This window comes from Ursus maritimus, unplaced genomic scaffold, assembly GCF_017311325.1.
Source record: "Ursus maritimus isolate PB19 unplaced genomic scaffold, ASM1731132v1 scaffold_1, whole genome shotgun sequence".
NCBI classification, from domain to species: Eukaryota; Metazoa; Chordata; class Mammalia; order Carnivora; family Ursidae; genus Ursus; species Ursus maritimus.
In genome coordinates this window covers 73,938,033-73,958,399 of record NW_024423343.1, presented here as the reverse complement: position 1 = coordinate 73,958,399, position 20,367 = coordinate 73,938,033, and the positions used below count along the sequence as shown (strand labels likewise).

Sequence of the window (20,367 nt, the reverse complement as noted above, 5' to 3'; positions counted from 1 at the left end):
TAAATTTAGGGTGAAAAACATATAAACAGTGAAGTACAGGGAGGAAAAGCAAGATAATCCAAGAAAGAAGTCTACTAGATATTTATTAAGGGAAAATGTGTGTTTTTCACCTTGGCAATTTGGGGGAGCTGCAAAAAGAAACAGCATTTCATTATGAGGAAGAGAAACAACATATATCCATAAAAATTTTATGTTAATTTACAGTATGGGGAAACAGAGACATGAGTTACTTTGAACCAAGAGAATATGGACCAAGGGAAGAACTTTTTGTTGTGTTTGTAATCTTTTTACTTGTTTATCTATTTTAAAAAACTATTTAATAGATAGGAGATTTTAGAAGATATTATGTGAAGGTAAAACATAATCTAGTAATGAGCAAAATTATTGATGTTTCTGGAGAAAATCAAAAGAAGAACCAGACTAGCAAAGTTCTCAAGATCGACTTAAGCATATGGTTTAGACTGACATTCAAGTATTGGTTAATATTTAATAGAAGGATCAACTTCCTCCATTTTAATGGAATGGAAGAATGTAAGGATTGCATAATTCCAAGAAGGTTTATAGATTTAATGCTACAAAGATGAGAGAGTTACCAATCAATTAAATACTCTGATTATTTAAGAATACTCTGTCCTGTCTTTTGAGGATAATAGTGAATTCCATTCTTTTGTATTTCATTTATATTTTATACTTACATTTTAGTGTTAGGTTGAAACTTCTTTACTGTTCACATTATGCTGTTTAAACAATTAGGAAATGAGAAAGAGTAGATTGCACATGTAATGCACAAGCCAGTGTTGATGAATATAGCTTGTTACTGAGCATCTTCCATCTTCTGATAAAAATGAATGTCTCTTCCTGCTACCCAAGCCCAAGGACAACCCTCTTCTAAGATGAATATTGCTTGAGAGGTCAACTGGAGAAAACTTTATCTTTCAAAATAAGCAATTCTCCTTGAAAGAAGAACAATGTGGGGCGCCTGGGTGGCTCAGTTGTTAAGCGTCTGCCTTCGGCTCAGGTCGTGATCCCAGGGTCCTGGAATCGAGCCCCGTGTCGGGCTCCCTGCTCAGCAGGAAGCCTCTTCTCCCTCTCCCTCTCCCTCTGCTTGTGTTCCCTCTCTCGCTGTCTCTCTCTCTGTCAAATAAATAAAATCTTAAAAAAAAAAAAGAACAATGTTAGTTACAGTATAAAATCTAATCCTTCCAACTCCATATAGCAATAACTATGGCTCTTGTTTATTGGGATAAGCAACCTGTAGCACATATGCGAAGTTACATGCATGTAATAGACATATATATGAGTGTGTGTTATATGTGTGTATATCTGTATATACACATGGCACATACACATATGCTATTAGTATAACCTGTGGCTTAACAATGTAATTTTATAGAAATAAATGTGTTTGGGATATTTAATAACTAGCCTCAACCACACAGTAAATCCAGGACACCAAGAAGGATGTGACACATGCTTTCTAAGAGTTTATAGTTTTAAAGGAGAGATAGTGAAGTAAACAATTGCTTACAAGACAGTGTAATCAGTTCTTCATGAAAGAATGTTTAAAGGAGCGTCTGGATGACTCAATTGGCTAAGCACCAGACTCTTGGTTTCAGCTCAGGTCATGATCTTATGGATCATTGGATCCAGCACCAAGCTGGGCTCTGCACTTAATGGAGAGTCTGCTTGAGGATTCTCTTGCTCTACCCCTGCCCCCACTTGTGTGTGCTCTCTCTCTCTCAAACAAATAAGTAAGTCTTAAAAAAATAAAAAAGGATGTTTAAAGTACAAAAGTCACAAAATACTAAACCTGTCCACATAGCTTCCTAGAAGAAATGACTTGGAGACATGGAGACAGATTTTGAAGGACGCATACATGTTGAGCAGATATAAAGGAGTCCTAGCACATTTTAATAAGAATGATGTATCCAAAGGTGTAAGACACAGGGGATATAGGACAGCTGAGAATTAATGGTCATTTAAAATTGCAGATGAATGGAGTATAATTGGTTTTTCTCCAAATCAAATTTAGTTATTTACCATGGCATTAACATGTACAAATTCATTAAATCATAGCAGATTTTAGATACTAAATATCTATTAAATAGCGATTAAATTAACTACTGGGAACTGAAAATTTGGTAGTCTGATAAAGGCACATGAAAAAATAAATGCATTTTATTTCCACAAATCCAATGCTACAATATTTACATAGATCAAGCTATTCTAAATCAGAATTTTTTGCCAAGCTGAGTATACCAATTCTAAATTTTGCGTCCATCCAATGTTTGCTTGAACTGTGTGAACTCTAAAGATTTGGCCTTTGTTAGCCTCAGTTTCTTGTCAGACAATATTACTGCATTATTTGCAATGATTGTGATAGAACAATTGCTCCTTTTCCCAGATTTGGCAATGTGGAGGCTCTCTGGAGATTGTGACTTGCTCCCACGTTGGTCACGTTTTTCGGAAGGCAACTCCCTACACTTTCCCTGGTGGCACTGGTCATGTCATCAACAAGAACAACAGGAGACTGGCAGAAGTTTGGATGGATGAATTCAAAGATTTCTTCTATATCATATCACCAGGTAAACATGATTTCTTCCTCTGCAGGGGAAAGTAAAATTTAAACACGCTGAATATGTGTTTCATTATTGCTACTATTCTACTGGTTTAAATAAAATGTTTATCACCATAATCTTGCAGGAAATCGTGTTTGAGAAAGTTGTACTATGAAGTCATTTTTCTTCTAAAGTGAGGAAGACTACACTTATCTCAAATGCCTAAACGTTCTTTTTTTTTTTCTTTGTTTCTTTCTTGGCACAAGATTTATGCTAGAAAAGTGGAGTAAGCAGTACACAGAGAGATCCAAATTTAGTTAATATGTATTAGCTCAATTTAAGAAAAACCGTTTTTTTAAGGAGAAGTAAGCCTATATTTCCTTGTTTCACCAATAAAGCTGGCTGGGTTGGTAAGAAATTTTGTTAATGTTTAAACAGAGATGTTTTCTATTGCCTAAATGATTTCCTGAAGATACAGAATGGCAAATTATTCACATAGTAAAATTTGTATTTTTAAAGAGTATTAAATGACACAGTGAATTACTCATTAATTGATATGTGGAAAAGCATAATATAATAAAATATTACCCGACTTTAGTTACAGGGAGTAGATACAGAAATAGAAGTAAAGGTAAACTATCACTGCCTAGTGGGACTGTGAGTAATTTCATTATTTTCCTTATACTTTTCTAAATTAAAAAAAAAAAAAACATACTATTTATTTTTAAAAATTTATTTTAAAAGAATTTAAAAGGAAAATAAATTTTAATAAAGAATTTTTAACATTTTTAAAGAATTAAAAAAGAAAAAAATAATGGTGAGAAAATTCATACCCGAGTGCTGTTATTATGAATGATCTCAGTTTTATAATTTTCTAGAATTTTTCCAACGTATTACTTATTTAAAAAAAAAAATAACCTCTGAGACATTACATTGTTTTTTAAGGAAATAAGACGTTATGAGAAGCTACAAACAAGAAGACACAGGGGCCTTCAAGATCTCAAAGTTTAGACAAAGAGACCAAGTCATAAATTAATACAATAGGAATTCAGCTGTATTGATAAAATAATTTTTAAAGTTCTATTTTGATATTTTATGTTTAGGCCATGTGGTCATCAATGACATGATTATGTAACCCACAAGAACAACAAAAATTCATGCTCACCTCTTCTTTTTTACGTTAAAATCCATTACATGGTTTGGAAAAACTAGTTTGGGTTCTAACTGACATGCTCTGATTTCTGAAAGTGTATATATGAGGCTGTGAAAACTCTTCTTTTATAGAAAAGGAGGCAATAAGCAGTATGAACTTTCTTATTAAGATCCATTATTACTATAGGAAAGAAAAATAAGGACAATGCATGTGTAAATGTGTGTTTAGGTGAAGGATTTTTTTCATATGTTTTCAAGCTTCTTCTATGTCAAGAAGCTATTGTCAGAAACACTGTTTCACGCATAGATGTATTTCTCTTCATAGTAGAAAGCCAGTCCAGATATTCACAGAGTTGAGTTCGGCAAAAGCATGTAAAATTCGTAGCAAGGCAGTGACATTTATATAACCTTTTCATTTTCTTTTGATAATACTTTCTGAATTCAAATCATTACTTGTAGAAATACATAAGCTCAAATATGAAGAAAGGAATAATGGAAGAAAGAAATGTGTTATATGTGATTATATACAACTTATATTCAGGAATGTAAGTAATTGAGAATAATTACCACCATGTGTATTATATCTACTCATGATGAATATTTTTTGTAAAAAGTGATGTGCTAGTCTTTTGTATAATTTCCCATGGAGTGAAAAAGGCAGATAAATGGTAGAACCATTTCTCGAAGTGTAATGAAATGACAGGCTTTAGAGTTTAAAGGGTGAAAAGGAACACTTGCTATCTGGAACTATTGACTTTATGTTGCTCAACAGGGACTGTTTGTATATTCTGGAAAGTGTAGTTCTTATGTTACAGTAAATATCATTTAGAAGCCGATTATTCTTATGAGATGGACTCATTTAAATCTGGAAAGGTATTTTGGAAAGCAGAAAAAGGACATTTGGGGAATATGCTGAAAATATGTAGGAACTTCCTTAGGGGCATTTATGTTTCTGTATGTCTCAGAGACTGTCAGCATTGTTGAGTGTGGGACTTGCCTGCCGCAGCATGGGCAAACAGGAACAACCAAAAACACAAAACAATAAATTGCTCCTCAGTGGAAAAGGAAAGGAAGTAAGCTGGAAACTAGAGCTAGACTTCAAAAACAATGCTAGCCCTGGGCAGCTTTCAGATCATCCAAAAATAGATAAAATGGGTTGTATTAGGAAATCAGGAATCTGTCACTTGTATGGTATTGAGCATTTTTTGAGTCAATAACTATTTTAGTCATTACTGATGGTTTCTGATACTCTTCTAATCAAAATCATGGATTTCTTTGCTATCATCTAGAATTGTTGGGATTCTATTCTTCATTGCCTTGAGTAACAGGAAAGCTTGTAAAGAGAGTAGTTGGTGTACAGGCATGGTAGGGGGATCTACATTTAGACTTACATCCTTTGCTGTAATATACATAGACACACTCAAACACACACATGTATTTATGAAAAACTCCAAAGAGCTTATATTGAGTTCTGTTTAATTCTCCAGAACTGAAATTGTAATTCTTTCTAGAAGGACCTCCACGTATCTGTTACTTTGCCCAAGATGTTGGGCATCTTTTATGAGGAGACTCCCATTTTTACACCAGGGCTTCTATTACAGAATCCTATTCTCCCCTTATGCAGCTGCTCAAAATGAGATCTTTAAGTCCCGAGCCTTTATGAATTGAATTCTGACAACTTTGCTTCCTTTCAATATATAAATAAAATACTATAAAATTGTACTTACCTACTTGGTAAGTAGTTTGGTTTCTGCTTCAGCTGTGTCCTGAAAAAAGTGGGTATTTTTTCTCTCTCAAAAGTGTATTCCCTGCAGTTTTGATATCATGGCCAATCCATTAGTATGGTGCACCATATTGTTTTATGTTTATTATGTGTCTCTATATCTAGAGACTTGTAGTTACAGTGCTTAGCAACTTTCCTGTTACTTTGCAGTCCTTGGAAAAATATGTGTTAATTAATTAGAAAAATCAGTGAATGACTAAACAAATGAATGCATTTTAAAAGGAAGCTATTTATGTTTCTTCTTTTCTACTGAATTTTCCATGATGTCTGGTCTATACCAGGGAGTCTCACAAGAATTGCAGCACATTGTCCCACTTCTCTGATCTAACCCCTGATGAAGGACTCACTGATACGAGAGAGGTGAAAAGTGCTCTTCACATATCTATGATGTCATTCCTCTGTGTTGGCCATCCAAAATGAAGGTCCCATTGGCTCACCCATGTTCTTGGGGTATGATAATTACACCATAATTGTAGGCCCACACAGTAATACAATCTTACCTTCCAGGAGTAATATAAAATCAAACCGACACGATGTAGGTAGACAATAACATTCTGTAGTAGAGCAGCGTAATACAAGAGCCCATAAACTTAAGACAACTTTTACACATGTTGATTTTTATTTTTCTCATGACCCCCATTAATTTAAAGTTACAATGGGATGTATAAATAACCATGTATGTGGATTACCTTTATCTGATTTATTTTTTCAACATATTTACTATACGTCCTAATTGCCTCAGCTATGCCCATTAGCCATTGGCAATATTGATAGAGCTGGCAGAATCTAATTATGTCTCTCAAATGGGTATGTGAATGAAGAGTAGAAATACTTTGAAATAGTGTTGAAGAATACATTTTCAACATTTGTTTAGTTTGCTTTTTGGCTGCCTTTTTTAAGATGCAAATACTATAGCATCATTGATTTTTAAAGCCCTGTAGGCTCTTAAAGTCTGAGGCAGTTTTTACTAGTAATTGGGCTGTTTCGGCTTGAGGCAATCTGATTGTCCTAGCAAATCCTTTGAAATGAAGTGATGTAAGCAGAAACCACTCTTCGCAGAGCACCCCATTATAAATGGCAACAATTTTTCCTGTTGGTCACAGGTAAAAAGCTTAAGAACTTTAAAATAGAGTGTAGTCATAACACTAGCCGTATATTCAAAATGCTGGCTGTTCTGTAAATACTGATTTTCTTTTTGGGGGGAGGTAGATTTCTAACTGTGTATCAATTGACATGGTGATTAGAAGCAGATGTCCTTATATAACCTCCGTTGTTCTTCCTTTTCTTAATGGACAGCTTGTGCTCTTGTTTTGAGCAGAAGAAAAAAAAAAAAAACACAACAAATAGAAAATAGAATTTAAAGATCCCCAAAACATACTTGAAAGGTGTTTGTATGTAACTGGGGAAACAGCTTATTTTCCTTTGGCAATACTGTAGCATTTTGATCTGTATTCCAGATAAACAGAAGCCACACGTTTAGAAACACATCCTTGAACTTATTTTGAAGGTTAACTCTATTTGGTAACCTTTTAAAAATACTTTAGAAAAATCAGTTCATCAAAGTCAGGCTTTGTTAGCAGTGTCTTTGGATCATTATTAAAGTTTAAGACCTATATTCATTTCCATCTCTTGAAATTTTTATCTATGAAATACAAATGTTTTTCAGCATGCTGATTTTTTTTAAAGATAAAATATTTAATAACCAACCCTTTGAGTGTAGGGCCTAATTTCTTTTATAAGTCATAAAAATGTGGTTCCAGGCTGATTTCATAAGCACAGGTTTTGATGTTCCCTGCAAAATCTGCATGATTTTTTTTTTAATAATCCAGGGATATCAGTTTTATTTGGGTTAACGTGAATTCATCTGAAAAGAGTGCAGCAATTCTGAACATAAAGTACATTAGCACCTATGAATTTTGTGCTTTTATTTAATAAACACTTTTTCAGCGACATCAACCATGGTATTACCGAGTGAATATGATATGATGAGGAAGAAATTCTAAATCATTTTAATATGCTACATTGTAATAACATGTAATTCATTTATCTGGCCGAAACCATGAAATGCTAAATGTGGAAGTAAGGGGTGACAGCTGTACTCAATATTGTTGGTGTAATGGACAGACAACTGTTTTTCCTTGCTACGATCAAACACTTTTGAATTCTTCAAGTCATTAGGTCAGTTTTTATCATTGGGATTTTTATTGCTTTTTTATGGGTATTTATTTGTATTTTTTTATGGTAATACTTCCTTGCTTCTGTCTTCATTGGGTAAGTATTTATGAAATTCCAGATCTGTACTTTGCCAGGGAGGGGGATGCAAACACAGAAAAGATGTTGCCTTCGCCTTTAAAAAGAGAACGGTCTACATCATCATATTTAGTTAGTTTAAATGAAAACTGAAATTAAGTGCTTAGTACATGGGGAGCACATTGTCAAGATTTAAAAGAGAGACTGATGTGAACTACCTACATTTTCCTTGATTTCTCCTTCTCACTTACAAGCATCAAAATCAAATGAATCTCTAAGTTCTTTCTAGTCTCCCTCAAGTTTTCTCAAATGCCTTCAGTTATCCTCGTTCTTCCAATCATCCTGCATCCAGAGAAACTCCTGATTATCCTGATGGCGCCTCCAGCCTCAAAGCTTGCCCGCTTTTCACCTACTTTTACCGTATTGCTGGAGGACATTCCTAAAACTAAATTTCATTTGATCTCTCACTTACCTAACAAGCTTTTAATGATTTACCAGAAAGTCAGAAATCTGGAATATGGCCAACACGGCCCTATGTGATCTGGTCCTCACCCAGCCTTCCAGCCCTTCTTCCTATGTTTTCAATCCTAGCTTTCCACGTACCCACCATGTGGAACTATAGTCAGGTCTACAGTTCAGGATGCTGCCTCCAGCTTTTAGGTTTTTGTGTTGTCTAAACTATTATTTGATGCCTTAATAATATCTGATGAGTTAAAGTCTGAGTTTACCTCTGCATAAAGTGCCATCATCATCCATGTGCATTCGTCATTCATGGACCAGGTTTATTTTAGTTTCTTGGGAACTCCAGTGGCTTCCCCTGTTGTAGCAGTTCTGCATTTTTAGAGTATTTCTTCCCTACACTAAGCTATGTGAATAGAGGGACTATATTTGTTTTTGTTTTGTTTCGTTTACTTGGTTGGTTTTGTTTTTAGAGTTCGTTGAGCTCAATTTTGTCTTACTATATTTGTCAGAGGCAAATAAAAGATATGTTTCAGACACAACTGTTGTGTCTCCTCCACCAGATAACCCTCTGTTAAGCATTTGATGTCAGTCCTTCAAATCCTTTTCCTATGTATTTGCATACATATACAGACATATATATATACATATGTTAAGTAAGACCATTTAATAAGTACTATTTTAATTTCTTTTCTATTAACTAGGTAGTATGTCCTATAATGTTTTACCTATAATTCACATAGGATTATATCGTCCCACTTTGCAACTAAATATCATATTGCATGGATATATTAAAACTTATTTAATCATACCAATAATGACAAGCATTTGTCAGGTTTTAGTTATCTGTTATTATAAAAAGTTAACAAGTATTCTTGAAGCAATATCTTTTTGAACCTGACAGGATATTTCTGAAGAACATAGCAGCTTAAGAGAGAGAGTTGGCGGACTGCCTGGATTAATTCAGATCCTCGCTCCACAAAACCCCTCTGTATTTACTTAACCTATCTATACTTAGCTTCCTTACCATAAAATGGGAATTATAATAATAGGGCCTTCCCCGTAAAGTCTTTTGAGACTTAAATGAAAAAAAGATATATAAAGCACTTAGAACAGTGCTTGGCAAATATTGAACACTCAATTAGTGTTAGATATTTGTTATAATTAGTCAGATATATTCACAGAAGTTGATTTATTGGATCAAAGAATATGTACATTTATATTTCGGTAGATTTTTTCAGAAATTCCATCCAAAAAAGACTGTAACCATTATCCCACCAGAACTCTTGATCACTTACAATGTGCTATCACCACTGTAGATTTTCAATACTTTTTATTTTTGCAAACATTGTGTGTACACATGTATGTATATATTTATTTATATTTGCATATAGATTTACATATATATCTAGTTTCTTTTTTCATATTGCTACTAGGAATGAACATCTTTTTTTTTATTACTTGGATTTCTTCTTTTTATTCGGATCATTTGTTCATTTTACTATTGGATAGCTTTGCCCTTTTTTATATCCATCGATCTTTATGTATTCTCGTAACTAATCTTCTGTATGCTATATCCACTGCAAGTGTTTTCTCCCAGACTACTACACATGTTGTAACAGTTGATATACAAAAAGATATCTTAAAAAGGAATTTAATTGTTGAAGTAAAATCTGGCTGGTTTAGCCTTTATAGCTTTAGGGATTATTTTTTGTTAAAACAACGCTGTCCTCACCCCTACTCCAAGCTTGGCAAATTTTAAGTGCTCTAGAGGTGTTTGTTGAGTGATTTAAGTTTGACTTTAGTAAAATGCATGGGAGATTATATATATATATATATATACACATATCTGTATGTGTGTGTGTATATATATATATATATATATGTATTTTTTTTAAGAATTCGGTAATCTCTCTGGGCCATAATATAAGCAGAATGGCACAATCAGATGACTCTCCTTATGGAAAGTATGACTATCTTTATCCATGGAACATAAATAAAAGTATTAGCTTCAACAGTTATATCAACTATAGCTAATCAGCTACAGCAGTTATGATTTTAAATAAATCTATTAAATGATTATATCAGTTCCCATTACAGTAATCTTTCCAAGTATCTTGCATTGTATTCATGGCCCATAAAGTTAATAAACAGATGGTATAAATTATGTTTATTGAATGTTACAAAAATATTGAATTTGAACAGTGAGGGTGGATCATTGTATCCTCAGTCTTCGATTAACAACTCAGAAACTCAATTAACTCCTCAAATGATTTTATCATTACCAAATCTAGGTAGTTTCTACAGTGAATAAATATCACTTAAATTCTACTATAGCTTTATTCACAGAATTATCACTACCTTCTAGGATTTAAATACCAAAATTATTCAGACATTAGTTTCTGCTTCTTCAAATAAAACCTATACAGCTCTAGTCTAATTGTGTGTGTGCGTGGGTGTATGTGTGTGCAACTTCCACAATATTCTGAAGTTTCCAGTAAGTAAATCCTACCCCACTTGGATTGGTTGGTCATGATTAATTTTCATTTCCTTAAGGCTCGTTCAACTAGGCAAAGTAGAAAATTACAGCATTTTTCAAATTGGTGTAAATGATCCAAGAACTTGTGTAAGATGCATGGATTTTTACTGTCAGGAATTGACTAAGAGTTTTTATTTGATGTAAGAGCATTAAATAAGGATCAAACACGATCCAGGTGCATATAGAGGCTTTACCATACCTACTTTCATCTTGTCATCTTCAGAGTGCCCCCATTCCATTATTTAATTTTAGCCTAACTAAAATTGAACAGCTTAAAACTTATATAATCAATTACATTGAGTTTCAATTCTAATTCTTAACTCAATTGAATGGCTCACTCTAACACTCAGCAGTAGTCATTTACATAAAGTTATTGATGGTCAGATGGTTACAAATTACAGATGCCTTACTTCAAATACTCTCAGGCTCAGTCCCCCACATTAGGTGTTCTGGTAGATTATCTTCAGCTGGATTTCTATGTTATCATCATCTTGTAGCTATTTTAAATAAAATATGTGTTCAGTTTTGGAGTTGTTTATTTACATATACTCTCTGGAAAGTGAACAGAGTCAAAGATAACCTTTAGAGAATTAGGAAACATAGTCTTTTCTACATCTAATATGACAGAAAGTACATTAAGCTTCTCAATGTGCTAAATTGAGGCTCCTTAAAATAATCCTTTGCAAAAATAAAACAGTACAAATAAAAAGACTAGCCATATACTTGCCTATCAGATATTAAACACTAATGATGGATTACATCAGCATCCTAATAATTTACAGTCTTTTGGGAGTAGCTCTCCTTTAACATGTTAACACAAATTATCTAGTAAAGAAAAACACTATTATTAATAGTTATCTTTATCCAGTGGGAGAGTAAGTTAAAGAGAGCTTTGCAGCAAGTCTTCGGTAGAAAAGAATGTAGGGCAATAGTTATAGGCCAGGATGGAAAGGTGAATTAGGGAGACAAGGTTAGGGCTTTGCAAAGGAAAGTGAAAACAGTTTCTGAAAAGTTAAGGTGCCTGTTTGACAAATAGGCTGTTTGCATGCTTTTACGAGAAGCAGCATTAATATGAAGTAGTTACTGTTAATGGGGGATTGTCAATGGCTGAAGAGCAGTTGGCTGCCATATTGATAACTGTCTATAAGCCACCTGATGCGAAAGCTCTACTTGAGACCATGTGCACATGTACACATGGATTCATTAACACATAGTCAGTGAAGTAAGTACTAATTCATGTTTTAATTGCAGGAGAAATGAGCCAAAATTAGAGATTGTTATATTTTACAAATAAGTGCTAAAATAATGAACTCAGATCAGTGTTTATCTTTGGTTAGTTTGGCTTAGCCAGTAAATTTTATTTATTTATTTATTTATTTATTTATTTATTTACAAGAAAATTTTAAATAATATATATTACCACTTTGACTTAAGGCATATTCTAAATATATGGAAATATGGAAATATCGATAAAGCATATTGAACAGTTAAATCTTTGTAATTTATATGGTTGAAAATAATATAAATAAGGTTATAGTGATGGTGTTCTTATGGCTGCAAGTTATTCAGTCAGAACTGTCATTACTAAATGAGCTTCATTATGACATTATTTTAATTTTTTAAACTTTTGTATTATAAATTTTGTGCATTTCTGGTGCAACGTCTCAGTTAACAAAATTTGAGAACATTGATTAATTAGGATTTTGTACAACTTAATAGTTTAGGAAATACTACTATTTCAGCATAACTTAATTATATTTCCAATAAAAAATTCTCATTGGAATTAAGAATGTAGATCTCAAGTGTCTGAATAAGTTATTTAATTGATCAAAATGAACACCAGATTAGAGGTAACTATATCTAATGAGCCTTCGATCTATGATATATAAACAACAGTGGAAGGAAGGAGGGCTTTGGGAAGTAAGGTAAGAGAGGATGCAATGTTTTTACTAAAATGGTATATTATGTGAAAGAGCTTAGACACTTGTACAGATTCAGAAGATAAGAAATTATAAGCAGACAATTTTAAGTTCTCGATCAAGAAATTTTCCAGAATATAATGAATTGATTTGCAATCCAATGAGCCTGTTGTCTTTGGAAATATTCAAACAGAGGCTAGATGTCTGTCTTTTAGAGCTGCGTTAATGAGAATTTAATAAGAGGTTGGATCTGCTTTCTTATCAGATCTTTCTAACTCTGAAATTCTATGAGAGAAACTTTCATATCAATGAATAAAAACACTATATTTATTAGTACCTGGTTTAAAATTGAAAAAAGAAACAGATTTCAACTCAAAATGAAAAGCTTCTCTTTTTTTTAAATAATTTTTATTTTGTTATATTAGTCACCATACAGTACATCCCCAGTTTTTGATGCAATGTTCCATGATTCATTATTTGCATATAACACCCAGTGCACCATGCAATATGTGCCCTCCTTAATACCCATCACCGGCCTATCCCAATCGCCCACCCCACTCCCCTCTGAAGCCCTCAGTTTGTTTCCATAGTCTCTCATCGTTCATTCCCCCTTCTGTTTACCCCCTTCATTCTTCCCTTCCTTCTCCTACGGATCTTCCTATTTCTTATGTTCCATAAATGAGTGAAACCATATGATAATTGTCTTTCTCTGCTTGACTTATTTCACTTAGCATAATCTCCTCCAGTCCCGTCCATGTTGCTGCAAATGTTGTGTAATCATTCTTTCTGTTGGCTGAGTAATATTCCATTGTATATGTGGACCACATCTTCTTAATCCAGTCATCTGTTGAAGGGCATCTCGGCTCCTTCCACAATTTAGCTATTGTGGACAATGCTGCTTTTTTTAAAGATTTTATTTATTTGACACAGAGTGAGAGATAGCAAGAGAGAGAGCGCACAAGCTGGTAGAGTGGCAGGCAGAGGCAGAGGGAAAAGCAGGCTCCCCACTGAGCAAGGAGCCTGATGTGGGCCTTGATCCCAGGACCCTGGGATCATAACCTGAGCTGAAGGCAGACGCTTAACCAACTGAGCCACCCAGGTGCCCCCAAAATGAAAAACTTATAATACATTTTTCAACCATGACACAGGAAGCCTTGAAGAAGGGTGATAATATATACTTGTTTGTTTGGGACAGTCATAGTGCATGTCTGTTACGAGGGCATAATTATTAATAGCATCCCCTTTCACTCACAACAGTGTCCTGATTTGAACAGTAATTATTTAGTGAATCTGAATAAACTGTATGTGGAAGTGATGATCTCTGGAAGGGGCTAAGTGGACTGAAAGCAATAGCAACCATTATGGCATTGAGCGGGATATAGACTTCTATGCAGGCAAATTCTTATCTTACCAAAATCTAGAGAAAATCCATAGATCTTTTAGACTTTTGGACTGTCAGGTTCAAGTAAATGCTGTAGTTCAGTGACTTCTCTGATACCCCAAATAAATGCCCTTCCTTGAAATTCTATCTACAAAGTGACGGTTTTTTAAAAACCATCTCTTTGGAGATATGATGATGTCACTGAATTCTGATTCGTCTTCATAAGGTATTGGCCAACATCTTCTTATTAATTTGTGTGATTATAGTGGGGTTACTTTTTCATTTTTTTATATATAGTAAGTTTAAACTTTCATTTACTAAATGGAGTATAAACTTATTCAATCTCTTGGTTATACCAGCGAAAGAAAAATTGTGCTGATATACATGTATGAAATATATGTAGTGATATAAGAATATATATTTTTCCACATAATAAAATGTATGTATGCATATATATATTTATGTATATATAGTCTTTCCACATGAGAAAGAATATACACACACACACACACACACACACACATTTGTGTGCGCATGTGCGTGTGTGTGTGTATTTTTTTTTCCAGATTCAGAATTGTTTGGGAGATACTGACTAATTTCAGTCTCATTTTTATCTGTTTAATATATTTTATTTTCTCTAGCAATAGTAAGTGTGGCTTACTTTTAATATATTGGAAGGGAAAGCCGTATAAAATTCTCATTTTGATTGAAATATCACTATGGGTTACATTATAGGTTACAGTCTGAAAGCAGATTTCCCTACACGTTTGGAAAACTAAGTAGACATGCTGTAATAATTTTTGCCACCCTTCTTTCCAAAGCTCAGAAGTTCTCCTATAAAATTATTTTGTAATCTCAGACCATTATGAAATCCTTCTCAAGAGAGTATGTATAGCAGACATCCATGCACTTTCTGAGTCCTGCCATTAAAATCCTGTGGCATCTATTGTAATTTATATTCAGTCAACCCCAAAATTGTAAAGTGACATTTTCTTCTTACTGATATTTATGTCTGCTGGATAGTTGCACTGCTAGTGGACATCTTGATGGTCGTGTGTTCAACAATAAAACACATAAATCAGATGAAATATTATCGAAATCAAATATTTTCCATAGTCATGGGTCCTGTTTTTGAGGAAGTCTATGACATATCAGACTTAACTATTATTTCTGAGAATACTGCGAATCCATATTTGAAAAATGGACATTTTCAGGAAAAGTTTTACGTCGAGGTTAGATTTTTCCCTGTCAAATCTGTAAAGTACACAATGAGAACATAATTTATCATCTCAAATTAATAGTTAACCGATCTAGAGTCTCCACCTTTGACAATGAAAATATAATTTCTTCCTTGTCAAATAAAATAAGAAAACTTGGACGCCAGCGCTGATGGCCTGAAGAATAATCTAGGAGATTTTGTGTAGCCTGTACTCTACTTTCTTCCGTTGGACTTTGCTGTGTTTACAGTCACTATATTTTATTAACAAAGAAGTAAACAAGGAAGGGAAGCAATAAGGTGTGGGCTTCTTGGCAGGCTTCTTAGTGTAGGTTCAACAGAGATGTCACCCAGAAATGTTCATTTGTGTCAGACACCACAGTGTGTTCACAGCAGCCTTTTTCCCCATGGCTGTCAGTAAAGAGTAGCAGAGGAGGGTCGCTGATATGTGAGAAAAATTACAACTACTTATTCTAATAGGAAACCTAGCATGAAAGCTGTGTTTTATTTGTAAATATACTAGCATCTTCTATGACCCACCTTTCCACTCTCACTCTCCACAAAATTTTTCTTAGTTTTTAAAAAATATTTATTTTAACTTTTTATTGAAGTTCAACATGATTCAGAAAGGTGCATAGTTTATAAATATATAGCTCAATGGATTTTCACACCCCAAACACACCTGTGTAACCAGCATCCAGATCAAGTACCAGAACATTCCTAAGCCTCCTACCTCCCTGCCCCTAGAAGTCCCTCATGCCCCTTCTGGCTACTACCCTTCCATAAATCCTGACTTCTAAGATCAAAGATTTGCCTGTTCTTAAACTTTATAGAATGGAATTGGACAGTGTGTGTTCATCTGTGTCTGGCTTCTTTGGCTTGGCTTAGATCAGCCATTCTTACTGTTATGTAGAGTTCCATTATGTGACTATAACACTTTATATTGATTCATCTTTTTGCTAATGGGCATTTGGGTGATTTCCAAGTTTGAACAGTCTTGCTATGAGAATCTGTGTACTTGTCCTTGGATGAACATATGAATGCATTTATATTGGTATGTTCCTGGGAGTGTATCTTCTGTATCATAAAATTTGTAGTTTCTTTTTTACATAAAACTTGTAGGTTTTTTTTTTTTCTGATTATGGGTTTGTTTGTTTTTTTAAATTTGAGTATAGTTGACACATTAGTTTCCAGTGTACAACTTAGTGATTTGACAATTTTATACATTATGCTATGTTCACCACAAGTACAGCTACCATCTGTCCCATTATATTGCTATTATGATATTGTTTGTTCTTGTTTCCTTTGTCATAGATTAAATGACCATATAAATTTGGGCTTATTGCTGGGCTATCTCTTCTTTTCCACTGATCTATGTGTCTGTTTTTGTGCCAGAACTATACTGTTTTGATTACTACAGTTTTGAGTATATCTTGAAATCTAGAATTGTGATACCTCCAACTTTGTTCTTCTTTCTCAGTATTGCTTTGGCTACCTAGCGTCTTCTGTGGTTCCATACGAATTTCAGTATTATTTGTTTTAGTTTTGCAAAAAAAGAAAAAAATGCTATTGGTATTTTAGGAGGTATTGTATTTAATCTGTAGCTGCTTTGGGTAATGCAGACAGTTTGATGATATTAATTCTCCAATCCATGAGCATGGAATATCTTTCCATTTGTTTGTGACATCTTCAGTTTCTTTGATCAGTGTTTTATAGTTTTCAGAGTACAGGTCTTTCACCTCTTTGGTTAAGTTTATTCCTAGGTGTTTTATTCTTTTTGGTGCAATCATAAATAGTGTTTTTTTTCCTCTTTCTATGACTTCTTTCTTAGTGTATAGAAACACTATGGATTTCTGGATATTAATTTTGTATTAATTAATTAACCTCCGGTATTAACCCTGCCACTTTACTGAATTCATTTATTAATTCTCATAGTTTTTTGGTGTATTCTTAGGATTTTCTATGTATATTATCATGTCATCTACAAATAGTTTAACTTCTTCTTTCCCAATATGGAGGCCTCTTATTTTGGGTTTTGTGTGTGCGTGTGTGTGTGTGTGTGTATGTATGTGTGTGTGTTTTGTTTTTTGGGCTTTTTTGTCTGATTGCTGTGGCTAGAACTTCTAGTATTATGTTGAATAAAAATGGCAAGAGTGGATATCCTTGTCTTGTTCCTGACCTTGGAAAGCTGTTTTCTAGCACTGAGTATTGTGTTAGCTGTGTGTTTTTCATATGTGGCCTTTATTATGTTGAAGTATGTTCCCTCTAACCCCACTTTTGAAAGTTTTTATCATGTTTGGATGTTGAATCTTTTTAAATGCTTTTTCTGCATCTGTTGAGATGATCATATGATTTCTATCCTTTCTTTTGTTAATGTGATGTATGATGTTGATTGATTTGTGAATATTGAACCATCCTCGCATCCCAGAAATAAATCCCACCTGACTTTGGTGAATGTTCTTTTTAATGTATTATTCTATGTGGTCCACAGCTTTCTTAATTATCTTTTGGGGGCCAGTCTAGTCTGCCCCAGGAATGGACCAGAGAGGCTAAAGAAGGCTCTTTTATTCTTCTACTTTCAGATGCTATTCCATTCTGGTACTGAAAGCCAGATCTTTCTCTCACAAACCTTTGTCATCTAAGATTCAATATTTAATTCTGAACTTCATCCCAGATCAGACTCCTGGGGGCATTAACATTGAAAAGAGCTTTTTTGTTTTTGTTTTACCTGTAGAACCTTTCTTTTTTTTTTTTTTTTAAGATTTTATTTATTTATTTGACATAGAAACAGCCAGTGAGAGAGGGAACTCAAGCAGGGGGAGTGGGAGAGGAAGAAGCAGACTCCCAGCGGAGGAGCCTGATGTGGGGCTTGATCCCGGAACGCCGAGATCACACCCTGAGCCAAAGGCAGACACTTAACAACTGAGCCACCCAGGCGCCCCCTGTAGAACCTTTCTAATACGAGTTACAAGACAGTCTGATTTCCCACTTTCTTCTGGTATTTATTAGCTTCAGTTGGGCCAAACATATTATTCCTCACAAATATGTATTAAAGACAGTAAGTAGAAAATCACCTCCGGGAAAATGTGTTAGTAACTAGCATCATAGATGTGCTTTGCTTAAGAATTGTCCAGTTAAGTGGAAGGTAAGAGGGGATGCTAATTACGGGAAAAGTGGACTGGAATGAATAAAGGTGGAAAAAGAGAAAAGGACCCTGGATTGTAAGGAGTCAGCCTGGTTTCATCATGGTGAAGGGCACTAAATTTTGATGAGGAAAGACTTGGAACAATAGTAGGTGTCTCCCACAGATAGAGCTTTAAGCATGTTATCCATTGTCTTCTTTTCTCCTATCCTAGGATCTTTGCCTAATAACACCTATTTTCCCATTCCTGCTTCTAATTTTTTTTATTCTACCATCTTTTAAAAATCTCCTATTGCTCGAATATACCAATAACTGCTATTCCTTCTTATCCATGCTTCTCTGTAAACTAAATCATTAACACAATACATATTTCAGCTTTTTCGATCAAACATATAAATGTATTAATCAAAAGTAAAGTCATAATCCCGTATTAGCTATGTAACCTTGGACAAGTTATGTAATCTCTTTATGCCTCAGTTTCTGCATCTATAAAGTAGGAATTTTAATAATGTTTATCTCACAGAATCTCATTTTTGAGATTTTGAGGTTTTCACTTATCTCACAGGTCCCATTTTTGTTATTATGAATGAGATAAGGAATACAAAGATATTGGAATTGTATCTGAGACATACTAAGGACTTAATGAACTATAAATAATGATAAATTTCTGAAGAAAATAACATAAGGAAACAGTGATCTAGGGTCAAATATTTTATTTTATTTTATTTTATTTTATTTTATTTTATTTTATTTTTTAAAGATTTTCTTTATTTGAGAGAGAGAGAGATAGCAAGAGAAAGAGCACGAGCAGTGAGGGGGACCCTGGGATCATGACCTGAGCTGAAGGCAGACGCTTTACTGACTGAGTTACCCAGGCGCCCCATAGGGTCAAATATTTTATACATATATACATATTCTGTTATTTTTAGAAAAGTCATTATTTAAAATGTTATTGGTAAATAACAGATATGTGACAAAATATTTGCATAATAAAATTATAGGTTTTTGATGCAATTTTTATACAAGAATATGTGTCTGGCTTTCCTTAAGGCAATGTTTCTTAACTTGGAACAGAGATCACGAACCACTTCAAAGATGTGATGAAGTGTATGAAACTATTCCCAATTAGATACATATATACACAACTTTATTCATGCCGATTTGGAATTCATGGAAGATTTAGTTCCCATTTATGGAATTCACAGGAGCCGAAGACCCCAGGTCTAGGACTTTAGCTTTAAAAGCAATAAAGGAAATTAGAAATCTTGGATTTAAGATATAAACATATAGATTTTTTCTTCTGGGAAAGTAACAATCTCTCAGATATTGGATATTTTCATTAAATTGGCAGTTGAGAATGATGATCAGTAATTTCAACTCTAACATTCTGTATTCTTATGAAATAACCAGCTTCTCCAATTATTTTAAAATATGGGACCATTTTCTGTCACCTGCTTATGAAGGTATGAATGGAATGATTCAACAGCACAGACTAAGGAAATATACCTTCCTCTGGCTTGGGACTTTTACATTAGAGCAAGGCACAGAGGGTAAGAGCCAACAACAGAAAGGATAAGAGGTTTGCTCCCAAAGACTAGGAGAACAATTAAGTAGAAATATAATTGAATCTTAATAGCATCGTTAATTTGAAGGACTCTGATTCCTAGTAGGAAGCTGTTTCAGAATGTAAACCATTTTGTTTGTCTTTTAATCCTTCAGTCTTTCACAATTTTAACCTTGATTCCTGGTATTTAAAGTTGGCAGTAGTCGGATTTTGTTATTTGTTTGTCTTCATTCCCATTTTCTATTACTGCATAACAAATTATCCCCGAACTTAGTGGCTTAAAACTACATTTTTTAAAATCTCATGATTCTGTGGGTCAGGAGTGTAGGCAGGGCTCAGCAGAATACTTCCTCTGCATCATATGGCGTTGACTGAAGCCACTCAGTGGTATTCAGTTGGCACAT

At 34.0% G+C, this 20,367-nt stretch overlaps 1 protein-coding gene across 2 annotated transcripts in view; it reads left to right on the top strand.

Annotated features, from left to right (window-relative positions):
- GALNT13 (polypeptide N-acetylgalactosaminyltransferase 13) overlaps positions 1-20,367 on the top strand; it is a 429,753-nt gene that overhangs the window by 281,218 nt on the left and 128,168 nt on the right. For both annotated transcript variants that reach the window (XM_040644821.1, XM_040644814.1), the window contains exon 7: positions 2,405-2,585. In XM_040644821.1, coding sequence (XP_040500755.1) covers positions 2,405-2,585 — 181 coding nt within the window. The remainder of the gene's footprint in view (positions 1-2,404; positions 2,586-20,367) is intronic.